At 47.4% G+C, this 26263-nt stretch overlaps 1 protein-coding gene across 1 annotated transcript in view; it reads left to right on the forward strand.

Annotated features, from left to right (window-relative positions):
- Positions 1-25752, forward strand: part of DNAH14 (dynein axonemal heavy chain 14) — a 293617-nt gene extending 267865 nt beyond the window's left edge. Inside the window, exons 80-86 of the mRNA XM_039235797.1 lie at positions 1578-1738; positions 3163-3359; positions 21070-21182; positions 21986-22125; positions 23505-23656; positions 24832-24978; positions 25519-25752. Coding sequence (XP_039091728.1) covers positions 1578-1738; positions 3163-3359; positions 21070-21182; positions 21986-22125; positions 23505-23656; positions 24832-24978; positions 25519-25734 — 1126 coding nt within the window. The 3' untranslated portion in view covers positions 25735-25752. The remainder of the gene's footprint in view (positions 1-1577; positions 1739-3162; positions 3360-21069; positions 21183-21985; positions 22126-23504; positions 23657-24831; positions 24979-25518) is intronic.
- Positions 25753-26263: the final 511 nt, after the last annotated feature.

The raw sequence follows: 26263 nt of genomic DNA on the forward strand, positions 1-26263 counted from the left end.
GCGCCCCCTCCCCCACCCCTGACTGAGTGACAGTGTCCTACTTGCCATGTGGCAGGAGAGGTGAACACAGAGAAAGAGGAGTAGCTAACTGGGAGTCTCCCAGTCCGTCCCCCAAATATCAGGTTCAGTTCCCTGCGCATCCTCGCCTCTGAGTCCTGACGCTGTACCTCCAGCAAACAGTGAGTGACGAGCTGGTGCCCGGGTGACTTGACAATGTCGAGTATGTTTATTGTGCCCCTCTGGTCATTCTGGAAGGCTGAGGTTATGCTGCCTGAGCTCAAAACATACTAGAAACTTCTCTGCGTGACTGGATCTAAAAGATCCGTCCCGTTTGATTTAACGCCCTCACATCCTCAGGGGTAGCAAGTATTTGCCCTTAGAAGACGTGTGATTTTTGAAGTCTTTTGAATCATCAGAAGCTACTTTGGATGAATTCCACTGAGTAACCTTGCTTTATTTATTTTTTATTTTTCAATGTTTATTATTTTTGAGAGAGTGAGAGAGAGTAAATACAAGCAGGGGAAGAGCAGAGAGAGAGGGAGAGACACAGTGCGAGCAGGGGAAGGGCAGAGAGGGAGAAAGACACAGAATCCAAAGCAGCTCCAGGCTCTGAGCTGTCAGCACAGAGCCCAGTGTGGGGCTTGAACCCATGAACTGTAAGATCATGACCTGAGGCAAAGGTGGACACTTAACCTACTGAGCCCCCAGGCGCCCCTAAAGTTGCTTTAAAGTCACAACCTAGGTGTGAAAACAAAGTAGGGAAACCTACTAGTAGGTGTGAGTGGTGAGCATGGTGTGGCTTCCAGGCTGTTGGCACGACACTCTGCTGTGAGAGACCAGTCCGTACCAGCAGTCAGAGTGACAGCAGCTCAGAGGGTGTGCCCCGTTTCCTTCTCACCCGGTAACACATTGGGAGCCCCAGTTTCCTCCAGCTTTAGTGTTTTACAGCTTCGTTCAGTGTCCCAGCCTCGTCCAGACCTGTGTCCACACCACCCACTCAGCACATCCTCCAAGGAACTTGACACGCAAAGTACTCTTTGTAACAAGTACATGCTGTCAGGTCGCCTCCTGCATCTTCATTTCAGTGTCGGCACATCACGCAGATGTTCAGAGGGCAAATCGTTGACATGGAAATCTTAAGAAAACTTTACAACTACATATTTTCTTGTAAATGTCTGAAGTGCAGGGGGTGCCTGGGTGACTCAGTCGGTCAAGCTTCTGACTCTTGATCACAGGGTCATCAAGTTCAAGTCCCACACTGGGCTCCACGCTGCTTATGAGCCTACTAAAATAAAAAATAAATTAAAATTTAAAATTATAAATAAAATAACAATTCCTCTGGAAGCAGGGCAAGGGGCCAGTTTTATTCCAACTCTTGATTTTGGCTCAGGTCATGATCTCACAGTTCATAGGTCGAGCCCCGTGTCGGCCTCCTCGGCCATTTTCTCATCTGAAAATGCCATGGACTCCGTCACGTGCGTACTGTAGTCCCGCGGTTGTGAAGCTCTGTTTGGCCTCAGGCCTGAGTGGCGGGCTGTCCTGGGTCACACAGATCCGCACCGCTCGATGTCTTGTAGTCACGAGCAGAGTAACGACGAACTGGTGATGGAAATCCTCTCCGACCTGCTGAAGCGGCTGCCGGTGTCCGTGGAGAAGGAGAAATGTGTGGCGCCTCCCAGCACCTTGAGGTGCCTCATGTCCAGCCCCATTTGGGAGTCTCTTTGTAAGAGCGTCCAAGGTAGGCACGGGGCGTGCGCGTCCTCGGGAAGGACTCTGGTCCCACAAGGCCCTGCCGACGCGGCCAGGCCGAGTGGGATGGGAAGTGCAGTCTCTCCCACCCCCTCCTCTCTCCAAGCGGAGAGACGGAGAGACGGGGAGCAGAGAAGGAGAGGACGCCGTAGCTTTGTTTCCCCTTCTGGTTTTGTGGGGGCAGAGGCTGGAGGGGAGGTCGCGGCCCTGAGACTAAAAGTGAAGCAATAGCTTGTAGCAAAGCAGGAAGGAGATGCCCCACCTGAGGCTCCAGAGCAGCTCGGGCGTCCCTGCCCTGCCTGCCTGCCGAGCAGCTTGGAACATGGGTCCCTCCCAGGCGGCCCCCAGCCTGAGGACCCGGAAAGGGGGCAGGTCCAGGCCCAGAGGAGGCAGAGCCGCCCAGCCTGGGGCCAATGTGTGGGGCGGTGGCAAACGGCCCAGTTAAATTCTCAACATTAACACCTTTATTATTTTAATTTTTGTAAACATTTACTTATTTTTGGGAGAGCCCAAGCAGGGGAGGGGCAGAGAGGGAGGGACAGAGGATCCGAAGTGGGCTCTGAGCTGACGGCACAGAGCCCGACGTCGGGGCCTGGCCCCACACACCGCGAGATCATGACCTGAGCCAGTGAGATGCTCAACCAGTTGAGCCCCGCAGGCGCCTCAGTGCCTTAAACCTTTAAAGAAAGTTCATTGGGAGCCCTGGGCTAAGCAGTGGTCGGTGACATCAGTGCTGCAGTTGAGTCGGGACCGTGGTCGGTGCACTGGGCTGTGGCCAGGCCCGGCTGCTCTTCACTCCTGGACAGCCTGAGAGCTAAAATGGCTCTCACATTTTTTTTTTTATGTTTTATTTATTTCTGAGAGAGAGAGAGAGAGAGAGAGAGAAAGACAGCATGAGCAGGGGAGGATCAGAGAGAGAGGGAGACACAGAATCTGAAGACAGGCTCCAGGCTCTGAGCTGTCAGCACAGAGCCCGACATGGGGCTCGAACCCACAAACCATGAGATCATGACCTGAGCCTCAGTTAACCAACTGAGCCACCCAGGCGCCCCAGTTCTCGCATTCTTTATTGGTTGGGAAAAACCGAGAGAAGAAGACTATTTTAGGACACATAGAAATCATATGGGAGACAAATTTGAGAGCTGCACAAATAAAACTTTATTGGCAAGCGGCCACGCATCTTCATTTTTGTATGTCTGCATCTGTGTTCACGCCACAGAAGCAGAGCCCCCAGTCGTGGCGCAGACAGGGTGGCCACGGAGCCTGAAATAGGTCCTGATTTTTGGCAGGAACTGTGTTGCACTCCCTGGTCTCCACACATGACGTTCTTTCCATTTCCAAAGCCTCTGTTTCTCCACATGAAGCCTCCTTTCATCTGAAGAATAAGCTAATTTTCTGTCTTTTCCCATCCAGGCTATGATCCCCTTATCCACTGTGCCTTGCTAACCTTTCTGAGCCGAGAAATTGAGCGATTTGATACGTTCTTATTTGTTGTGCATGAATCTTTGAAAGGCCTTCAACTTGCGCTAAAAGGAAAAACCCTCCTCACCCAAGAATTAGAGGAAATATATGAGTCTTTCCTTAACTCGAGAGTGCCTATGCTGTGGCAGGTAGGACGTCACGCCTCCCTGTGAGCTGCCGAGCGCCTTAAGCGTCCCGGGGCACGCGGGGGGAAGTTTACCGTGGCACCCGATGAAATGTTACGTACTGAGAGATGCTGACGTACCTTTGCTGTGAGCCTATATTAATAAAGCCTCTTTGAGGGCAATTTGGCAATTCTGCTTAGATCAATTTAAGATCTTAAGTGTTTTTAAGTTTCAGAAAATAATGTCCTTTTTAGAGATTATAAAAACCTATATACTTATGTATGCATATATGTGCTTATAAAAACACACGTATGCGTTAAATTCAAGAACTCCCAACGGAAAGTCTTAGAAGAAAATGTACAAACAACCCTTCCCAGTGGTGGCCTTATATGAGGGAAATGTGGGGGTCTTGTGGGTGGGAAAGAGGCTTTAATTTTACATTTTATATGTCGTTGTATCTTATTGTACTATTTTGATTTTTTTATCAAATTCATGTCTTTTTAAATTTTTATTGCATATAACTGACCCACAGTGTTAGATTAGCTTCGGGCGCACAGGGCGGTGATTGAACACTTGTATTCCTGACCCCGTATTCATCGTCACAAGTGCGTCCCTGAGTCCCCATCAATTATTTCACCCCTCCCCCCACCCACCTCCCCTCTGGTGACCAGCAGTGTGTTTTCTTTAGTTAAGAGTCTGGTGTTTGATTTGCCTCTTTTTTTGTTTTGTTTCTTAAATTCCACATTTGAGTGAAACCGTCTGGTATTTGCCTTTCTCTGCCTGACCTCTTTCGCTTATCATAAACCCTCCAGATCCATCCATGTTGTAGCAAATGGCAAGGTTTCATTCTCTTCTATGGTGGACTTCTATTCCATTGCGTATATACACGCCACGTCTTCATCCATCTGTCTCTCAGTGAACATGGGCGCCCCCGTCCTCGGCCGTTGTAGATAATGCTGCAGTAAACACGGAAGGGGCATGTAGCTTTTTGAATTAATGTTTTTGTTTTCTTTGGGTAAATACCCAGTACTGGAATTACTGATCATAGGGTAATTCTACTTTTAATGTTTTGAGGGAGCCTCCACACTGTTTTCACAGCGGCTGCACCAATCTGCATTCCCACCCACAGTGCATGAGGGCTCCTTTCTCTCCACATCCTTGTCAATGCTTATTGTTTCTTATGCTGCTGAGTTGAGCCATCCTGATAGGTAGGAGGTAATATATCACTGCGTTTTGATTTGCATTTTCCTGATGATCAGTGACGTTGAGCATCTCTTCATGGGTCTATTAGCCACCTGGATGTCTTCGTTATAGAAATGTCTGTTCATTACTTCTGCCCATTTTTTTAATTGGATTATTTTTTGGTGTTGAGTTGTACGAGTTATTTATATATTTTGAGTACTAACCTTTTATCAGATCTGTCATTTGTGAGTATCTTTGTGCATTCAGTAAGTTGTCTTTTAGTTTTGTTGACTGTTTCCTTTGCTGTGCAGAAGCTTTTTTTATTTTGATGTGGTCCCAAATAGTTTATTTTTGCTTCTGTTTCCCTGGCCTCAAGAGACATGTCTAGAAAAATGTTGCTACAGCTGATGTCAGAGACATAACTGCCTCTTCTCTCTTCAAGGATTTAGGTTTTAGGCCTCACATTTGGGTCTTTAATCCATTTTGAGTGTTATTTTTGTGCATGGTGTAAGAAAGTGGTTCAGTTTTATTCTTCTGCCTGTAGCTGTCTGGCTTTCCCAGCACTGTTTGTTGAAGAAACTGTCTTTTTCTTTTGTTGAAGACTAATTGACCATGTCATTGTGGTTTCACTTCTAGGCTCTCTCTTCTGTTCCATTGATCTGGGTGTCTGCTTGACTGTAGCACCACCCTATTTTGATTACTACAGCTTCGTTGTAGGTCTTGAAGTCTGGGATTGTAATACTTACACTTCTTGTCTTCTTATTCAAGATCTCTTTGGCTCTTTGGAGTCTGTTGTGCTTCCATACACATTTTCGGGATTCTTTGTTCTAGTCCTGTGAGAAATGCTGTCGGTATTTTCATGGGATGGCATTAAGTATGTGGATTGCTTTTGGCAGGATGGACATCTTAACAATATTTATTCTCCCAATCCAGGAGCATGGAACATCTTTCTGTTTGTTTGTGTCATCTTTAATTTTTTTCATCAGTGTTCTACAGTTTGCAGAATATAGATCTTTCACCTGTTTGGTTAAGTTTATTCCTAGGCATTGTCTTATTTTTGTGCAATTGTAAATGGGACTGTTTTCTTAATTTCTCTTTCTGTTGCTTCATCATTAGTGTATAAAAATGCAGTGGATTCCTGTATGTCGATTTTGTATCCTGTGACTTTACTGAATTCATGTATTCGTTGTAGAATTTTTTGGCGGAATCTTTCGAGTTTTCTATATACAGCGTCATGTCACCAAAAATAGTAAATTTTTACTTCTTCTTTGCCAATTTAGATGCCTTTAATTCTTGTCTGATTGCTGTCACTAGGACTTCCAGTGCTATGTTGAATAAAAGTGGTGAGAGTGGACATACTTGTCTTGTTCCTGATCTTAGGGGGAAAACTGTTTTCCCCATTAAAGAGATGATGTTTGCTGTGGGTTCTTCATATATGGCCTTTATTACGTTGAGATACTTTCCCTCTAACCCTACTTTGTTGAGTGTTTTTGTCATGAACGGATGTTGTACTTTGTCAAATGCTTTTTCCACATCTACTGAAAGGATCGTATAGTTTCTATCCCTTCTCTTATTGATGTGATGTATCATGTTGACTGATTTGTAAATATTAAATCACTGCTCCATCCCAGGAATAAATCCCACTTGATCATGGTGGATAATATTTTAATGTATTGGTGAATTCAGTTTGCTTGAATTTCATTATTTTTGGTCAGGACTTTGCATCCATGTTCCTCATGGATATTGACCTGAGTTCTTTTTTAATTTTTAGGGTGTATTTTTCTGGTTTTTGGTATCAGGGTGATACTGGCTTCACAGAATGAATTTGGAAGCTTTCTTTCCTCTTCTATATTTTGGAATAGTTTGAGAAGAACAGATATTAACTCTTCTTTAAATGTTTGGTAGAATTAGGGGCTCCTGGGTGGCTCAGTGGGTTAAAGATCTGGCATCGGCTCAGGTCATGATCTCATAGTGCATGACTTTGAGCCTCACATCTGGCTCTGTGTTGACAGCTCGGAGCCTGGAGCCTGCTTCGGATTCTGTGTCTCCCTCTCCCTGCCCCTCCCCCATTCGTGCTCTGTCTCTCTTTCAAAAATAAATAAATATTTAAAAATTTTAAATGGGGGTGCCTGGTGGCTCAGTCAGTTAAATGACCGACTTTGGCTCAGGTCAGAATCTCACAGGCTGTGAGTTTGAGCCCCGCATCAGGCTCTGTGCTGACAGCCTGGAGCCTGCCCAGATTCTGTGTCTCCCTCTCTCTCTGCCCCTCCCCACTCATGCTCACTCGCTCGCTCTCGCTCTCTCTCTCAAAAATGAATAAACATTGGGGCACCTGGGTGGCTTAGTCGGTTAAGCGTCTGACTTTAGCTTAGGTCATGATCTCGCGGTTCGTGGGTTCGAGCCCCGCGTCGGGCTCTGTGCTGACTGCCAGCTCAGAGCCTGGAGCCTGTTTCAGAGTCTGCGTCTCCCTCTCTCTCTGACCCTCCCCTGCTCACGCTGTCTCTCTCTCTCTCTCTCTCTCTCCTAGAAATAAATAAAAAAAATTTTTTTAAAATTAATAAACATTAAAAAAATTTTAAATGTAAATGTTTGGTAGAATTTGCCTATGAAGCTTTCTAGTCCTGGACTTTTGTTTGTTGGAAGTTTTTTGATGACTGATTCCGTTTAATTGCTAGTAATTGATCTGTTCAAATCTTCCATTTCTTTCTGATTCAGGTTTGGTAGCGTATATGTTTCTAGGAATGTACCCATTTCTTCTAGGTTGCCCAACTTGTTGGCAGAGCATTTACATCCTGTTCTCCTATAATCTTTTGTTATCCTGTGCTGTCAGTTGTTATTTTTCCTCTTTCATTTATGATTTGATTATTTATTTAAGTCTCTCTCTTTCTTTTTTCTTTTTTCTTTTTCTGAGGAGTCTGGGATAGTCTTATCAATATTGTTGATCTTTTCAAAAATCCAGTTCCTGGTTTCATTGATCTGTTCTATGTTTTAAATTTCTGTTTCATTTATTTTTCCTCTAATTTCCTTCCCTCTTCTGCTTTTTGGTTTTATTTATTCTTTTCCTAGCTCCACTAGGTGTAAGGTTACACTGTTTGAGATTTTTCTTGCTGCTTGTGGTAGCCCTGTGTTGCTCTACACTTCCCTCTTAAAATAGCTTCTCCTACATCCCAAAGACTTGGGACCCTTATATTTTCATTTCCACTTGTCTCCATGTGTTTATTTCCTCTTTGATTTCTTGCTTCATCCATTTATTGTTTAGTAGTGTGTATTTAACCTCCACGTATTTGTGTTCTTTCCAGATTTTTTTTCTTGTTGACTTTGTTTCATAGAGTTGTGGTCAGAAAAGATGCATGGTAGGACTTCAATCTTTGAATTTGTTGAGACTTGTTTTGTGGCTGAATATGTGATCTAGTCTGGAGAATGTTCCATGAGTACTTGAAAAGCATGTGCGTCCTGCTGATTTTTGATGGAATGTTCTCAATATACCTGTTAGATCATCTGCTCCAGTGTGTCCTTCAAAGCCACTGTTTCCTTGCTGATTTTCTGTTTGGATGATCTGTCTGCTGATGTAAGTAGGATGCTACAGTCCCCACTGTTACTGTATCCAGATCAATTGCATCCCTTGTGTTTATAATTAGCTGCTTTATGTATTTGGGTGCTTCTAGGTTGGGTGCATAAATATTTACAATTGTTAGATCTTCTTGTAGGATTGTCCCCTTTATTATTATAAAGTGTCCTTTGTCTCTTGTTACAGACTTTGTTTTAAAGTCTATTTCATTTGACAAGAATTGTTACCCTGGCTTCCTTTTCACTCTATTTGCATGATAAATGCTTTTCCATCCCTTAACTTTCAGGTGTCTTTGGGAATGCAGCGAGTCTCTTCTAGGCGGCATAGAGATGGCTCTTGCTTTTTTATCCATGCTGTCACCCTGTGTCTTTTGATTGGAGCATTAAGTCCATTTACTCAGAGTAATTATTGATAGGTATGTACTTATTGCCATTTTGTCACTCGTTTTATGGTTGTTTTTGTAGTTCTTCTCTGTTCCCTTCTTTTGAGATGTCTGCGGCTTTCTTTAGTGACACATTTGGATTCCTTTCTCTTTATTTTTGCATATGTTACTGGGTTTTGATTTGCAGTTGCCATTTGGTTTGTATAGAATACCTTAGGTATACAGGAGTCTATACTAAGTTGACGGTTGCTTAAGTTTGACCCATTGCAAAGGCACCAATTTTGACTCTTCCCCATGGTTTGGGTGTCTGGGGTCATACTTTTCTTTTGTGAATCCCTCGACAGATTTTTGCATGTATACTTATTTTTACTGCCTTTGTGATTCCTGCTTTTCCTACTTCTGCTTATGGTCTTTCCTTTCCACTCGGAGTCTCCTTTATCATTTCCTGTAGGGCTGGTTTAGTGCTCATAAATTCCTTTAAAACTCGTTTGTCTGGGGAGCTCCTTATGTCCTCTTCTGTTCTGAAGGACAGCCTTGCTGGATGGAGTGTTCTTGGCTGCAGGTTTTTCATTTCAGCACTTTGATCACATCACGCTCCTCCCTTCTGACCTGCAGAGTTTCTGCTGAAAATGGAGTGATAGCCTTATGGGATATCCCCCTTGTATGCAACTGCTTTCTTTTCTCTTGCTGCTTTTAAAACTCTCTCTTGATCCATGCCTCTTGACATTTACATTCCTATGTGTCTTGGTGTGGACCTCCTTGGGTTTTGTTAGGGACTCCCTGTGCCTCCTGGATCTCAACTTCTTTTTCCTTCCCCAGATTCAGGAAGTTTTCAGCTGTCATTTTTTTCAAATAAATTTTCCATCCCCTTTTCTCTCTTCTTCTTCTAGGACCCCAATAATGCGAATGTTATTATGCTTGATGGTGTCACTGAGTTGCCCTAACCTGTTCTCATTTTTTCTTTCTCTCAACTACTCAGCTTGGTTTCTCTCCATTACTCTGTCCTCCAGGTCACTGATCCGTTCTTCTGCGCCTCTGCTCCACTACTTATTCCATCTCGTGTATTTTTAATATTAGTTATTGTGTTCTTTGTCACTGATTGGTTCTTTTATATGTTCTCTGTCTCTATGTTGAGGGACTCACTGAGGTCCTCCACTCCATTCTCAAAACCAGTGAGTATATTTATGACCATTACTTTAAATTCTCTATCAGGCACATTACTCATTTCCATTTCATTTAGTTCTCTTGCTGTGATTTTTGCCCTGTTCCTTCACTCAGGACATATTCCTTTGTCTCTTCATGTTGTCTAACTCTCTGGGTCTGTTTGTGTGAGGAAAGTCAGCTACATCTCCTGCTCTTGAAAGTAATGACCTTAAGAAGAGGTCCTGTAGTGCCCGTGGTGCAGCGTCCCCTGTTCACCAGAACCTGGTGCTTCAGGGGTGTCCCCTGTGTATTGTTGCTACAGGGTGTCTGACTGTTGCGGCCGAGCTGTGTTCACCTTCCATCCAGTCGTCTGCAATGGTCCTCTGCCTGCTGTGGGAAGGGTCCCATCCCAGTGCTGTTAGTGGGCCGGCCTGGGGCGGCAGCAGCCCAGACCAGGAGTTTGCCAGAGATGAGACAAGCTCCCAACTGCAGGGCACTGTCTCTGTGTTGTTGCAGAAACTTGTACTGGGGGGCGGGGCTGCAGTCAGACCCCATGTCGGCCCCCGGCCCACCGCTGGGGCCACAGTCAGACTGGTGTGTACATTATCTTCCCCTCTCCCCGGGGCAGGACTCACTGTGGAGTGTTGTGGCCCCTGGCTGGGCTGCTCGTACACTGCTGGCTTGTGGTGCTGCTTGGATGGGCTCCTGCCAAGGGCATGCTGGAAGTGGCAGATCTGCAGAAGAGCAGGGGTGCGTGGTTCAGTGTTGGCAATCTGCATGGTCTGCTGGGGGAGGGGGGCGGGAGGCCCTGCAGCAGAGGATGGGCTGGAGGGGGTGGGGCACACTGTTAGCATCCCTGCTTCCCACACTTGTGTCTAGGCTGGTGTTGGGGGTGGGGAGAGATGGTGCTTGCCCGCTCCTGGGGTCGTGGAGGCGTGTCTGTCCCCCCAGGACCAGCTCTGTGATTAACAAACAAAGCTCCCTCTCATAGTCCCAGGGGGTTTCAAACTGCTGCTTCTGCGCTGAATCTCCACAGGCTATTTGTTGTTCTGTCTCTTTAAGGGCAGGGACTCAGTTTTCTGTTGCCCTCCTGGCTCTCCCAAGAGCGGAGCTGCTGATTGTTAAAGCTCCAGGACCAATTGTAAGAAGTCAAAAAGCCACATGTTCTAGGGACTCGTCTTCCCCATGCGGCATCCCCCCCCCCCCGCCCCGTGCCTGAGGTGCCTTGGGTGGGGTCTCCTCCTTTTCCCCCTCTGTACCCACTGCCTCCCTCCCTCCCACCAAGGGTCTGTTTGGCTACTGTGTCTCCTTCTGGCCCTTTATGATGTGGCCTCTTCCACACTGAGCTGTGACGGGTCAGTCCTGCCAGTTGTTGGGTTGTTTTCTGTTCGCTGACACTGATGTGGGACCCCCTGGTCGTATCCGTGGATGGGGCGAGTGCAGGGTCTTCCTGTTCCACCTTCTTCCCCAGAAGGCTCATATCTGGTAATTTGTATAAAATTTCAAATATTTCCAAAGAAAACATAAGCTACTTTTTCCAGTAAAGCAAGCTTGGTTATTTGAACCAATTTATAAATGAAAATAACTAAAAACCCTTGATTAAAAATAAGTAGGGAGCAGGGGGTAAAATAAGAAAGCCTGTCCCTGAGCCGTGGTCAACTCCAAGTCCTCCCCTGAAAGGCTCTGCAGCCCAAGTCCAGGGTGAAGGGCACATGGAAACGCAATCAGAACGCCTCTCAAAGCATAAGAGACCTTCAATCTAAGCCCCAAGGAGTCACACACATATTTTGCAAAAATAGCCAAACATACATAAAAGAACCATGTGTGAGAACCATAGCAAAAATATAGTACAGGGCGCCTGGGGGGCTCTGTTGGTTTAGTGTCAGAGTTCAGCTCAGGTCATGATCTCACAGTTCATGGGTTCAAGTCCAATGTCAGGCTCTGTGCTGACAACTCAGAGCCTGAAGCCTGCTTCGGCTTCTGTCTCCCTCTCTCTCTGGCCCCTCATGCTCTGTCTCCCTCTCTCTAATATAAAAAAATATTTTAAAAACTAATAAATAACTAAATAATAAAATAGTACAGAGTGACCCAAACACTTCAGACATTTGAATCACCAGATATAGATTACAACAAAATACTTCCTGTGTTTAAAGGAACAAAGATATTTAAACAAGCTACATAGTTTAAAGGAATAAGAAACCGTAAAAAATGACAGAGCAGATGTGAATAAGAATCCAGAAATGAAAACTACATTAAATAGAACATAATAGTATACATAGGTTGGGCAGGAGGTTGGCCATTGCTGAAAGGAGAATTAGTAAGCCAAGAATGGAACAGAAGCACATATCCAGAACATAGCCCCATGGTGACTGAAGGATGGAAAATATGAAAGAGCAGTTAGGATTCAGGGGGCAAAGTGAGAAGCAGGACAGCGAGAGGTCCAGGGAGAGGAGAGCAGACAGAGCAGAGGCAGTGACTGAAAGAGATGAGAATTTCCCAGAATTAACAGACGTGAGAAATTCAATCCCAAGCAAGATAAAGTCTTAAAAAAAAAACAAAAAAACACTTGCACACAGATACATGATCACAGAACTGCAGAAAATCCAAGGAAAATCTCAAAAAGAAGCAAGAGGAAAAGTAACATTCGAAGACATGAGAACAGCATCTTCAATATGTTGGAAGAAATGAAGTGTTACACAAAACTATATAGATGAAACTCTGGTTTCTAAACTGAAGATGAAATAAAACAGGCCAAAAAGAGAAAAGAACAGAGAGAATTCATCATTAGCAAATGCTAATAACGGGAGCTCACTGACGCACTGCCGGCAGAGGGGAAAGGAAGGCCTAAGTGAGAGGAGGAAAGGAAGTGGTAAATCGATCCAGACAGAAATCGGGCTGAGTGTCCACCTTTTAGAGCAGGACAGGATGCAGACCAGCTGAGGTGGACACACCAAGAATAACGGATAGGCAAGGCCTGGGGAGTGTATGGAATTTTTAGGTCTCATATTATCAAGAAGGAGGCTACTTAACAATGACCTGTAGACTTGGACGGCTTATGTATGCGTGCTATGGTTTTTAGAGTAGCCACTAAAGCAGTCAGAAAAAAATTGTACAACTTCCCGAATCTCAGAGGACAGAGAGAAGCTGCTTATGTTGTTTTGTAAATGAAGAATTTTTAAGATCCAAGATGGCATACACAGTCTGATCTCGACTTCACAAATACATAAACCCTTGCACATGGGTGTTGAGACATGTACAAAGATATTCAGAACATTGTTTGTCACAGTAAAATACTGACAACAGTTCCAACATGTCACCCACAACAGGATGGATAAATATATGGTATGTTTATACAACAGATGACACAGTCGTGCAAGTGAATGAGTCACAGCCACAGCCTCATCAACAGGATGAAACTCAAAGACGATGACAAAACTACACACAAAAACCCTTATGTATACAGGTCACTCCTCACCACTCATGGATTATGTCTTTGCCAACTCTGCTGCTTGATGAAACTAATTTCTAACTCCAAAACTACTCATGATGCCTGGGGAGTCATTTACAGAGGTACTAAGTGGTGAAACATTTCAGTCCCCTCCATGCATACTCCCCACTGAGATCAAACAGGTGACATCCGGCTTCTTGTTCTAGCTCTCCGAGTATCAAGTGCTCTCTTCATCATCTGTTTAGTGCCACATTTTTCACGTTTGTACTTTTGGTTGGTGATTTTGCTGCCTAAAATGGCAATGCTGAAATGCTGTGTGGAGTTCCTGCCCAGAAGGCTGTGCTGTGCTTTATGGAGAAAATACATGTGTTAGATAAGCTTTGTTCGCTCATGAGTTATGGTGCTATTGGCATGAGTTCAGTATTAATGAATCAATACCATCGAGATGTGTTTAAACACAAACACGCATAAAACAAGATCATTTATTGATTAGGTGACAGAAATGTGAACAGCAGCAATAGCTCAGCGCTCACGAATCCAGTGTTCATGGTGGCTTCAGGACACGTAAGGTGCAGCAGCTATGTGCAGAGCTATAGACGGAGAGAGAAAGGGCTGGAAGAGAATGTGCAAACATGACAAATTTCCTCTGGGTGATAGAATTCTGAATGATTCTGTTTTTGCCTTGTCCCTTCTATATGTTCATACTTAGATAGTGAGAATATATTGCTTTTTTGTAGACAGGAAAAAACTGAATGGCCCTTTTAAATTAAAAAATAAAAAGAAGCAAAACAGAAAGATGAATGATGAGTGGTCCATAGCCTTAAGTGGAAAACCAGATCATAGAAGCACAAAATGTATTAGAACAAGAATGAAATCAGCTGTGAAGCTCTGGCAGCATGGGGAAGGAGATGGGCAAGGATTATTGAAGAGGTAACATGATGTCGAACACAAAACCATTGCTCCCAAAGTTAAATTCTCCACTTACGGTTAGCACTAGTCTCCCTCAAACCCTGAATACACCAGATTAAACACCTGTATAGTGGGGCACCCAGGGGACTCAGTCACTTGAGCGTCTGACTCTTGATTTCGGCTCAGGTCATGATCTCACGGTTCATGGGTTCAAACCATGCATCAGGCTCTGTGCTGACAGTAAGGACACTACTTGGGATTCTCTCTCTCCCTCCCTCTCTGCCACTCCCCCACTCGTGTTCTCGCTCGCTCTCCTTCACTCAATTTTTTAAAAAAAACCTATATAGATATATCAAAAGATGGTTAACATCATTTATCATCAGGAAAATGTGAATTAAAACCATAGTGAGATACAGTTTCGCACCCACTGGAGGAGCAGAATCCAAAGGTCAGATAAATAACAAACGTTGCGGGGATGTGGAGAAGGTGGAGTCCTTGCGTGCTTGCTGGAAATGTAAAATGGTGTGGCCGCTCTGGAAAATGGTCTACGAACGCCTCAGAAAGGTGAACAGCCACCATCCTACCCAGCACTTCTACATCAGGCGTATGGCCCAGGGAAACTCAAACCCAGTCACGCCAAAACCTGCCAGGCATGTTCACAGCAGCGTGATCTGTAAAGCACTCCAGCGTTCCTGACGAATGGAGACAGAATGTCGTAGGTACGCAGACATGATACGCACAAGCACGTCTATACCACGGAACGTTATTCACCCATCGAAAGGACTGATGTACGGACATACTACAGCCTGAGTGACCCCTGGGAAACATTACAGGAAGTGAAAGCAGGCAGCCCGCAAAGGCCACATGTTATTTCACTTCTTTCTGAAATGTCTAGAATAGAAAAGTCCGCCGAACTGGGAAGGAGATGAGCCGTCACCCGGGGTGGGGTGGGGGGAGGGGAGGTTGGTGAGAGCATCGTTACGGGTGTGTGGGGTTTTGTCTTTAAGGGATGAAAATGTTCTGAAATTGACTGTGGTGATGGTTCCAGAAGCTGATGAATGTACTAAAAACCATTTAAGTGAGGACATTTTATGCTAAGTTCTATGTCAAAGTTTTAAAAAACCTGCCCACAAAACCCAGAGTCACAGAAAGCGATGACCACTGTGTGCAAACCAGCACAGAAGGTTGAGGCGCGGGGTCCACGGACTTCTCACGGTCAGAATGACAAGGTTTCAGAGCTCGAGAGGATCGCGGGGCCCCCCTGCCCCAGCACCCTGACTTTACAGACACGGGAACTGAGACACAGAGAAGCTCATTTGTGACAGGTCTGGGATGCCCATAAGTTCAAGGTCAGGCTGAGAGAATACGGCCCCCGTGGGTCACTAGCCGCACAGTCACCCATGGCTGAGTCCACCTCCGTGCCAGAGGGATCCGGGCTGACGCTGGCCAGGGAGGAATGTCTGGCTCGGACACGAGGTGGGCAGCGGGGCCGTGCACGGAGTGGGCAGAAAGAGCTGCTCTTTGAGGGCAGATGACCCCAGCCTGATGAGGACACAGAACATCGGAGGGTCTAGAAGTGCTTTCAGGTGCAGCTACCGAAGAAAACTGGATGAGAGTATGGGCCACAGAGCAAGATCTTGGTAGATAAAGATCAAGACAGAAACACAAACATACAGGAGAATATTAGCCAGCGAGAGGAACGAAGTACAGACACGCAGTGGCGTGGATGAGCCCTGGAAACGTGCGCTGAGTGAGCCGAGATCTAACACAGCCGTGGGTTAGATCTGGGAGCAGCCGGAGGAGGAGAAGGGATGGTCTAGGCAACACCCACTGGAAGAGGGAGGGAAGCGGTGGAGGAGCCAGCGAGGAGAGCTGGAGAGAAGGTTAGGATAGAAAGTGGTCATGGGGGGTGGGGAGCGGGCGGCGGCGGTGATGCGCAGAGTCAGAAGCTGCGGAGAATGGGTGCGGAGCAGGATGGGCGGGAGGGGTGGGTAAGAATAAGGAAAGTAGAAGCTGCTGGTGACTTCTAAAGAAGTGACAAAGGCCATAGGTTGAATCTATGAACAGGTAACAGAGTTAACTGGGGGGTGGGAGGGGCGGGAATGGGATCTACTGGCAGCAACGTCCAAGCACATGACACCATGTCACCAACCATAGTCACCATGTTGTCCACTAGCTCAACTTAATCTCATAAGATTTGTGTCCCTTGACCAACATCACCCCCATTTCCCAACCCCACCCCCAGCCACCACCACCCTATTCTCAGACCCTACAAAATTGGGTTTTCTGCCTTTTAGACTCCACACATAGGGAATCCAATATCTTTCTCTGCCTGGCTTACTCCACTCGGCATAATGCCCTCTGGTCCGGCCATGTTGTTGCAAATGGCAGGATTTCCTTCTTCTTTTATGACTGAGTGATACTCGATTGTGTGTGCGCACACCACGTTTTCCTTTTCCGGTCATTCATGGAAAGCCATTTGGGTTGTTTCCACATCCGCGCTGTTGTGAATAAAGCTGCAATGAATGTGGGAATGCACATATCTGTTCAAAACACTGATCTCAGTCCCTGCATATGCGTGACCTGGGGTGGATTGCTGGGTCATGTAATAATTCAATTATTTTTTTTAAATTTTAATGTTACTATTTATTTCTGAGCAAGAGAGAGAGAGAAAGAAAGCATGAACAGGGGAGGGTCAGAGAGAGAGGGAGACACAGAATCTGAAACAGGCTCCAGGCTCTGAACTGTCAGCACAGAGCCCGACATGGGGCTCGAACCCACGAACCGTGAGATCATGACCTGAGCCGAAGTCGGACGCTTAACTGACTGAGCCACCCAGGCGCCCCTAATAATTCAATTATTAAGTTTTAAGGAGCTACCATACTGTCTTCCATATGACTGACCATTTTAGATTCTTAGTAACAGTGTGTAAGGGTTTCCTTTTCTCCACATTCTCCCCATTTGTCATCACCTGTTCCCTTGATATTAATCATCCTGACAGGTGTCAGGTGATCTCTCCTTGTGGTTTGGTTTGCATTTCCCTAATGACTGATGTTGACTACCTTTTCATGTACCCATCGGCCATTGTAGTTTCCTTGGGAAAATGTCTCTTCAAGGTCCTGCTCCCGTTTTTTAATCAGATTGATTTTTTGGCTGTTGAGTTGGATGAATGCTTTATATACTCTGGATTTAACCCTTTGTCAGAGAGATGGGTTGTGAATATCTTCCACCATTCTGTAACTTGCTTTTCCAATTGATTGTTTCCTTTACTCTGCAGAAGGATTCTAGTCTCATGTTTATTTTAGCTTTTGTTGAATGTGCTCTGGTATCTTATCCAAGCAATCATTGCCAAGACCAGTGTCAAGGATCTTTTTCCATAGGTTTTCTTCTAGAAGTTTTATAGTATCACATTTTACATTTAAGTCTTTGATTCATTTCTACTTCACTTTTTTTAAATTACTTAAATTCAGATTAGTTAACATATTGTATAGTATTAGATTCAGGAATAGAAATTCTACTCCTGAAGTAATGATGCATCACTTATATACAGCACCCACTGCTCATCCCAACAAGTGCCCTTCTTAGTGCCCATCACCCATCTACCCCATCCCCCCCCAATTCCCTCCAGCAACCCTCAGTTTGTTCTCTGCATTTAAGAGTCTCAGGGTGCCTGGGTGCCTCAGTCAGTTAAGCATCCGACTTCAGCTCAGGACATGATCTCACGGTTCATGGGTTCAAGCCCCGTGTCGAGCTCCGTGCTGACAGCTCAGAGCCTGGAGCCTGCTTCAGATTCTGTGTCTCCCTATCTCTGACCCTCCCCTGCTCATGCTGTCTCTCTCTCTCTCTCAGAAATAAATAAAACACTTAAAAAAGAAGAGAGTCTCTTATGGTTTGCCTACCTCTCTGTTTTTATCTTGTTTTTCCTTCCCTTCCCCTATGTTCAATCTGTTGTGTTTCTTAAACTCCACATACGAGTGAAATCATATACTTGTCTTTCTCTGACTTATCCTGCTTAGCATAATATACTCTAGTTCCATCCATGTTGTTGCAAATGGCAAGATTTCATTCTTTTTGATCACCAAGTAATAGTCCATTATGTATATGTGTGTATGTATATGTGTGTGTGTGTGTATATATCCACTTTGTGTGTGTGTGTGTGTGTATGTATCCATGTATATATATACCACATCTTTATCCACCTATCAGTCAATGAATATTTGGGCTTTTTCCATACTTTGGCATATGTCCCTTCAAATCAGCATTTTTGTATCCTCTGGATAAATACCTAGTAGTGCAATTGCTGGGTCATAGGATGGTTCTGTTTTTAATTTTTTAGGAACCTCCATTGTGTTTTCCAGAGTGGCTGCACCAGTTTGCATTCCCACCAGCAGTGCTGTGGGAACTATCCTTCCCAACATCTGTCATTGCCTGAGTTGTTAATTCTAGACATTCTGACAGGTGTGAGGTGGTATGTTATTGTGGTTTTGATTTGTATTTCTCTGATGATGACTGATGTTGAGCCTATTTTCATGAGTCTGTTAGCCATCTGGATGTCTTCTTTGGAAAAGTGTCCATTCGTGTCTTCTGCCCATTTCTTCCCTGGATTATTTGTTTTGGGTGTGTTGAGTTTGATAAGTTCTTTATAGATTTTGGACACTAACCCTTTATCTGATATGTCATTTGCAAATATCTTCTCCCATTCTGTCAGTTGCCTTTCAGTTTTGTTGATTGTTTCCTTCACTGTACAGAAGCTTTTTATTTTGATGAGGTCCCAATAGTTCATTTTTGCTTTTGTTTCCCTTGCCTCTGGAGACGTGTTGATAAGTGGCTGCGGCCGAGGTCAAAGAGACTGTTGCCTGCTTTCTCCTTTAGGATTCTGATGGCTTCCTGTCTTACATTTAGGTCTCTCACCTATTTTGAATTTATGTTTGTGTATGGTGTTAAGAAAGTGGTCCAGGTTCTGTCTTCTGCATGTCGCTGTCCAGTATTCCCAGCACTATTTGCTGAAGAGACTGTCTTTATTCCGTTGGATATTCTTTCCTACTTTGTCAAAAATTAGTTGGCATTTGTGGGTCCATTTCTTCTTCAATTTCATGAGTGGTAAATGATAGGGATCCAATTTCATTATTTTGCATGTGGATATCCCATTTTCCCAGCTTCTTTTGTTGAAGAGACTGTTCTTTTCCCCAGTCTGTGTTCTTGGCACCTTGTCAAAAATTAGCTGACCACGTATGCCGGGTCTTCTGTCTGGGCTCTCTATTCTGTCCCACTGGTCTATATGCCTGTTTTTATGCCAATACCATATTGTTTTTATTACTATAACTTTGTAAGATACCTTAAATCAGGAAGTGTGATGCCTCCAGCTCTGATGTTCTTTTTCAGATTTGCTTTGGCTATTTGGGGTCTTTTGTAGTTCCATACAAATTTTAGGATTTTTTTTCTCTATTTCTTGTGAAAAATGTCATGGGAATTTTGATTAGAATTGTATTGAACCTATAGATCACTTTCTACAGATTTTCCTGTAGAAAGAATTTTTTACAATATTCTTCCAATCTAAGAAGACAGGAAATCTTTCCACTTATTTGTGTCTTCCTCAAGGTCTTTCACCAGTTTTGTATAGTTTTTAGTGTATAGGTCGTTTACCTCCTTGTTGAAATTCAGTCCTAAGCATTTTGTTATTTTTCATGCTATCTACAGACAGGATTGCTTTCATGATTTCTCTTTCAGATAGTTTCTTGTTAATGTGTAGAGATGCAACTAATTTCTCTGTGTTGATTTTGTATCCTGAAATTTTACTGGGTTCATTTATTAGTTCTAACAGTTTTTTTGAATCTTAAAGGGGTTTAAAAAAATTTTTTTAATGTTTATTCATTTTTGAGAGACTGAGAGAGACAGAGCACGAGCAGGGGAGGGCCAGAGAGAGAGACACAGAATCGGAAGCAGGCTCCAGGCTCTGAGGTGTCAGCACAGGGCCCAATGCGGGGCTCAAACCCATGAACCATAGGATCATGACCTGAGCCGAAGTCAGATGCTCAACCAACTGAGCCACCCAGGTGCCCCTTTAAGATTTACTATATATAAGATATCACCTGCAAACAGAAATTTTACTTCTTCCTTCCCAATATTTATGCTTTTGATTTCTTTTTCTTGCCTGATTGCTGAGGATAGGACTTTGTGTACTGTGCTGAATAGAAATGGCAAGAGTAGACATCCTTGTCTTGTTCTTGATCTTAGAGGGAGAGGCTTTTAACCTTTCCCTGTGAGTGTGATGTCAGCTACCGTCTTGTCACGTGTGGCCTCTGTTATGCTGAGCCACATCCCTTCTCTGCCTAGTTTGTTGAGAGTTGTTCTCATGGGAGGATATTGAATTTTTCACGTGCTTTTCCTGTTTACTGAAATGATCATAGGATTTCTTATCCTCCATTCTATGCCTGTGCTGTGTCACATTGTTTGATTTGCCAGGGTTGAACCATCCTTGCATCAGGAATGAATCCCACTCGATCGGATTATGATCCTCTTAGTATGTTCCTGAATCCCATTTGCTAGTATTTTGTTGATGATCAAACAAGGAGGATTGAGTGTTGGGTGGTTGTGTATTTAGGATAAGAGCACATTAATGAACATGGTGCAACGTGGAAAGCTGAAGCTTTGGAAGAGAGAATATTAATATTCTCCAGAGAGGCTGTGCAGGACATGGGGCAGGGTCCAGCTGGAAGGAGAAGAGGCAACTCATCAGTAGTTGGTGAATGAGTTATGGGATTTGGGAGGGGGCGGGGGGAGCTGGAATTGCTCACATTTAATGGCACATAAAGAGCAGGGGGTAGGAGCAGGTCAGTGGACTTAAAAAGAGCGAGAAAGGCATTTGGCCAGAATGGAAACGTCAGGCACTCTGTCCGAAGCACTGTTACAATAACACTGCTCTCCCTGGGTGTCGGTCTTTGGGTTCCCCACTGGGTGCTCTGCGCTGGCAAATGGCTTCCTCCTGCCATGTGTCTCCCTGGCAAGTCTGTTCCCAAAGTTTGCAGAGATGTCCCAACAACCCCAAAGACGAATCTTAAAAAAAAAATTAAAAACTGACATGCCTGTGTCTGCATCCCAACAGAAACATGCCTACAAGTCCTGTAAGCCCCTGAGCTCCTGGGTTAATGATCTCATCCAGCGAGTTAATTTCTTCAACACTTGGGCCAAAATGGCTTACACCGCAATACACCATCGGTATGGAGGAAATCCGCTTTGCATCTCTTCCTTAATTTTGCTTAGAACATAACGGTTTACCATGTAATTTCATATGGCTGGACTTCTGGGTTCTCAGAGCAACATGTGAATTAAGCAAGGGGGCGGAGGGGGGGAGGTGGAGGGAGAATAGTGGTGTTGAGGATGGAGACCTGGAGACAACAAGATGCCCTGAACCCGTCCATGGTCCCTCCAGTCGAGGACAGATAAGACCAGACTTGGTACTTTCTCTCTGTCATTCTACACTCTGTCCTGTGACACCAGCAGGGGGAAGTGCAGAAGGAAGTAAGAATTAGTTACGTGTAATTTTTAAATGTGTTTAACACGTAAATCAAAACCATGTGAATGGCACGAGTGCAGCTAACACTCCAGGGGCACCCATGTGTCACAGGCCCTCACGGAGCTGACGGCCGCCCTGTGAGAGGCCACGGGCCTGGCCGTTCACCCCCCTCCTGTTGGAGGGAGTAAACGAGGCATGAGCAGCCCGCCCAGCATCTCATAGCCGGCACATAGGAGCACTGAGATTTGAACGTGGAAAGTCTGCTGGTGCCACTTACCTCCGAGCGGACACTAGGACCTGTCTTCAGAGTCAGCCAACCCACGTTGCCTGAATCCACTGCTGCCCAGCAAGTTACAGTCCCACCCGTAGAGCCACAGCGGGGTCTCTGCTGAAGGACAAGCCCAGGGTCCCGGGGGGGAAGGGGGGAGACCGGGGAGCTCCTGGCCACGTGAACTACTTGGTGCCAGTGCCACTGAGCTCCCGGCCCTCGCTCTGCCCCCTGCAGGTATGTGAGGCTTGTCACCACCTGGAAGCGGCCTAGCTCGTCATCCACCCAGACCCCCAGATACTCTAATGACAAAACCAGTGATTTTTTTGAAGGATTTCCGGCGAGATACTGGCTCCCAGCATTCTTCTTTCCGCAAGGTGAGTGTGAGAGCAGGGCCGGCTCCCACCCGACCTGTGCACGGTCGTGCCCCCCTGCCCCCAGCCTTCCCCCACCCCCTTCAGCGTGAGGCCCAAGCCCTACAACCCCAGGCACCACTGAGGGGGGGTCCTCTCCTCCCTCCCTCTGCTTCCCTTCCTCACCCCCCCCCCCCCAGCAGGACCACCGTCTTCTGACTGCACGTGCCCCGGGCAGGAGAGAAGGTGTGGGATGGAACTAGAGGCAGGGCCGGCTCCCGGGGGACTGGGCCACGGCCGGGCCTCAGGCAGGGGGCCTTGATGTGACTCCGAGAAACTCGGGCCCTCAGGCATCTGCTTTATTCTCCAGGCAGGAATTGGTGGAGGCCTGGAAGGGAGAGGGTGGAAGAGAACAGTCGTAGGACACTGGGAGCAGAGCCACCTGGGCCTGTGCTTGAGAGGGAGGCCCCAGGCTTGGGCTCTGAGAGCTGGGTGGCGGCTGACGTCCTTCACTGAGATGGGGACCCAGGGAGAGGAGCAAAGTGATGGGTAGTGAGGTGGCCGTCACCTCTCTGGTCTGAGACGTGGGCGGGGAGCAGTGGCTCGAGGGGGCTGGTGCTTGGGAGAGACGTGGCCACACGGCGTGGCGGCCGCACTGAGCCCCCGGGACAGGGCCAGGGGTGCCGGCCACCGCCAGAAGCACAAAGGCGGGTCTTGTCCCCTGGCGGCTGCGGACTTCTGAGAGGTGCCAGCAGAGGCCTGGGGCAGGCACAGCCTCTCGGGCCTGGGAAACTTCTGAGGAAATCGGAGAGCCTGTCACAGGAGGAGGGCAGGAGCGAAGGCGCGGCCGGGCGCCGATGCAGGCACTTCCCTGCTTCCCGCGCGGCATTGGCCTCACTGCCCGGCTAGGGTGGGGAGCACTGGTGTGGTGGGTTCTGGGCAGGGGCATCACATGGAGTAACAAGGGGAGGAGCTGGCGTACGGTCCTGGCGTAGAGACGCAGGGCGCAGGCCAAACCTGCCTGTGCAAAACAGGGCAGGTTATAGGCTCAGGCGAGTGGAGAGGAAGGCCAGAGGTTTAGCTTCAGGTATGGCTGGATCCAGATGACCGATGGTCCTCTGCCACCTGCTATCTTGGCTCTGTCTCCTCTCTATCTTGGCCTCCTTTTTCTCAGCTGCACACAGCAGCTCCCCACAGTCGGGGGGAGACCAGCCGCCAACAGCTTAGCAGCCCCAGAGGAAAAGGTGCCTGCCTTTCCCTGCATCTGTATGCCGCTTCTCGAGAAAGACTCTGAAGCGCCCTGGTCTTCTCGTTGCTCTTGGGCCCCAAGCCGTCTCCGGGAGGCAGCGCGGACCCCTCATTCCCCCAGACTCGCAAGGAGCTGGCCGCTGTTCCCCCCAAAGCCTTTCTTACAGCTGTGCTTCAGGACTACGGACGGTCCCAAGGAGTCGCTCTCGATGCCCTCGCGTTTGCCCACCGTGTGATCGCGGGCACCGCAGACCAGGAGCTCTCCGCACTCCACATGACACTCAACACCGTCAGGAGAGCCTTTAAGGTATGGGACGCTTAAGGCACTGGACAGAGTGACTGTGCAGCTGGTCCTTCCCTCGCCAGCCTTCCCCCTGCCTCCCTTGGGCCGCACACCACGCGAGTTCTAGAGCTGTGTGGGGATCCTCATCCCCACCCCACCCCCACTTTTTTAGGCAGTTTTATTTTTACCACTTTTTCCTGTGAAAAAATATACACAAGGTAACACTTACCATTTCAACTACTGTCTTTTTTTAGTTTACTTACTTATTTTGAGAGAGAGCTCAAGAGTGTGCAAGTGGGGAGGGGCAGAGAGAGGGAGAGGGAGAGAAACCCAAGCAGACTCCACGCGGTCAGGGCAGTGCCCCATGTGGGCGTGAGCTCGCCAACTGTGAGATGGAGGCCTGAGCCACAGCCCAGAGTCAGAGGTTTAACCGACGGAGCCCCCCAGGCGCCCTCATTTTCGCTAAGCCTACGCTTGGTGGCCTTAAGCACGGCCGGGCTGTGCGGCGGCCCTCACGCCCCACCTCCAGGGCTGGAGCCCGCCTGTCCTCATGGCATCTGCCGTTTGTCCCTGTAAATCTGGTGACAGGAGCCCTTCCAGATCTGTCCCTGCGACTGGCCCCTCTCACTCGGCACAGCGTCTCCAGGGCTAATCTGTGTGGTGGCCAGTTCAGAACATGGCAGCGCCCCTCGTCCATGGTTTCCATGGCTTCAGTGGCCAGCGGTCACCAGTCGGGATCACGTGATCCTCCTCCCGACTCAGCATCAGGTCGGCAGCAGCCCAATGCTGCATCGTGTCACCTTGGCATGGTGTTTCGTCATCTCACGTCACCACAAGAAGGGGGGCACAGGACACAATGTCTGGGGGGAGACAGACCACATTCACATGGTGTTTATCATAGTGTATTGTGACAACTGCTCTATTTTGTTCTTAGTTACTGCTGTCACCCCCTCTGGGTCCTGTTTATACACTAGACCACATCAGGGGTGTGGATGTGGGGGGACCGCGGTCCACGCCGGGCTTGGTGCATGAGTGCAGACACCCTGGTCCGCGTCGGGCAAGCTGGTTTCTGGCATCTGGATGGGGGGTGGTCTTGGAGGGCAGCTCTGTCTCCCGCATGACCCTTCCCCGGACAGAGCCTCTGTTAAAGAAAGCACCCCGTCCAGGGATCCACTGACCGCATCCCTCTCTCATCCCAGGACACAGACCGCACTCACGTCGGAGTTCATGTTTTCGGTTTATTCATCGAGGGGGCCAGGTGGAATCAGGAACAGAACATACTAGAGGACTCGCTGCCTCATGAGCTCTGTTACGATTTTCCTGACATCTACTTCCTGCCAACAAAGGTAAACACGGGAGTTTACTGTGAAGTCAGCCTTCTGGGCTTTCCCGTGGGGACACGAGCCATTCCTTCCTATCCCCATTCCCTGGAGTTTCACGAGGGACATTTTACGAAATGCTTTAGACAGTAAGACAGCAAACGTTAAAAAAAAATTTTTTTAATGTTTATTTTTGAGAGGGGGAGGGGCAGAGAGAGAGGGAGAACCAGAGTCCGAAGCAGGCTCCGAGCTGTCAGCACCGGATGCGCGCCTGGAACTTGATCATGACCTGGACAGAAATCAGGCACTTAACCGACTGTGCCCCCCACCCCTCCAGGCGCCCCTGGACAGCCAACGTTTACTGTAAGCCAGAACATTGCTAAACCTGGAACAGACGCTCTCCCACCACCCAGCTGCTCCTCCAGACTGTTCTGGAGGCCGTGACGGTCACACGGGTCATCCAGCCACAGAACCCCTGACCAGTCGTGTGTACGGCCGTCCCCCCAAACCTAGCGCATGGAAACATGAGCTCCTGCTTTGCAATCTCATTGTTGGATTTTTCTTAAGCTTTCTACAGAACGAGCAGGCGCCTCAGACCAGACCGACCCGCAGCTCCACACATTCGAGTGCCCGGTGTATCAGACGCCCAAGCGGTCGAGAACTCTGACCACCACCGGCCCGCCTGCAGACTTCCTGACCTCCGTGCACTTACCTACGAAGAGACCCCCCAGTCACTGGGTCACCATGCGGGTTGCCTTGCTGTGTGAGAAAAGGGAGAAATAAACGTGTGCACCAAACCCCCCACTGTGTGTCTGAGCGGTATGACCCAGCACCCTCCATGAAACACCTGCGGGTTCAGCCACGCTGGACAGGTGCGAGCGGCCCGCCCTCCCTCTGTACCCGCAGTGGACTCTTCTGGCTGCTGCTTCCCAGGTGAGTGGGGGGAGTGGGGGCAGTCCCAGGTGAGGGGGGGCAGTCCCAGGTGAGTGGGCACACCTGGGGGGTGGCGTCCCAGGTACAGCAGGTGAGACCTGCCTAGGCGCCGTGGGTTCCAATCAGGAGATAGCGAGGCGTGTCGTCTGCAGTGACATAAGATGAAACCCACGAGGGGTCCCCGGGAGCACTTCCCCGGCCGCACGCGCAGCACGGGGCTGACCCCGCCGACCTGATCACAGACGTCTTCCCTTGAAGAGATGCGGTCTCATGACTTCACCCGACCTCCTCCCACCGAGGATTTCGCTCACCTCACTGACACACGGGCCTCCCACCTACTGGATGCTTCTGTGGCCCCGACAAACTCACGTGAGAGTGC

This window comes from Hyaena hyaena, unplaced genomic scaffold (assembly GCF_003009895.1).
Source record: "Hyaena hyaena isolate Hyena2069 unplaced genomic scaffold, ASM300989v1 scaffold_103, whole genome shotgun sequence".
NCBI classification, from domain to species: Eukaryota; Metazoa; Chordata; class Mammalia; order Carnivora; family Hyaenidae; genus Hyaena; species Hyaena hyaena.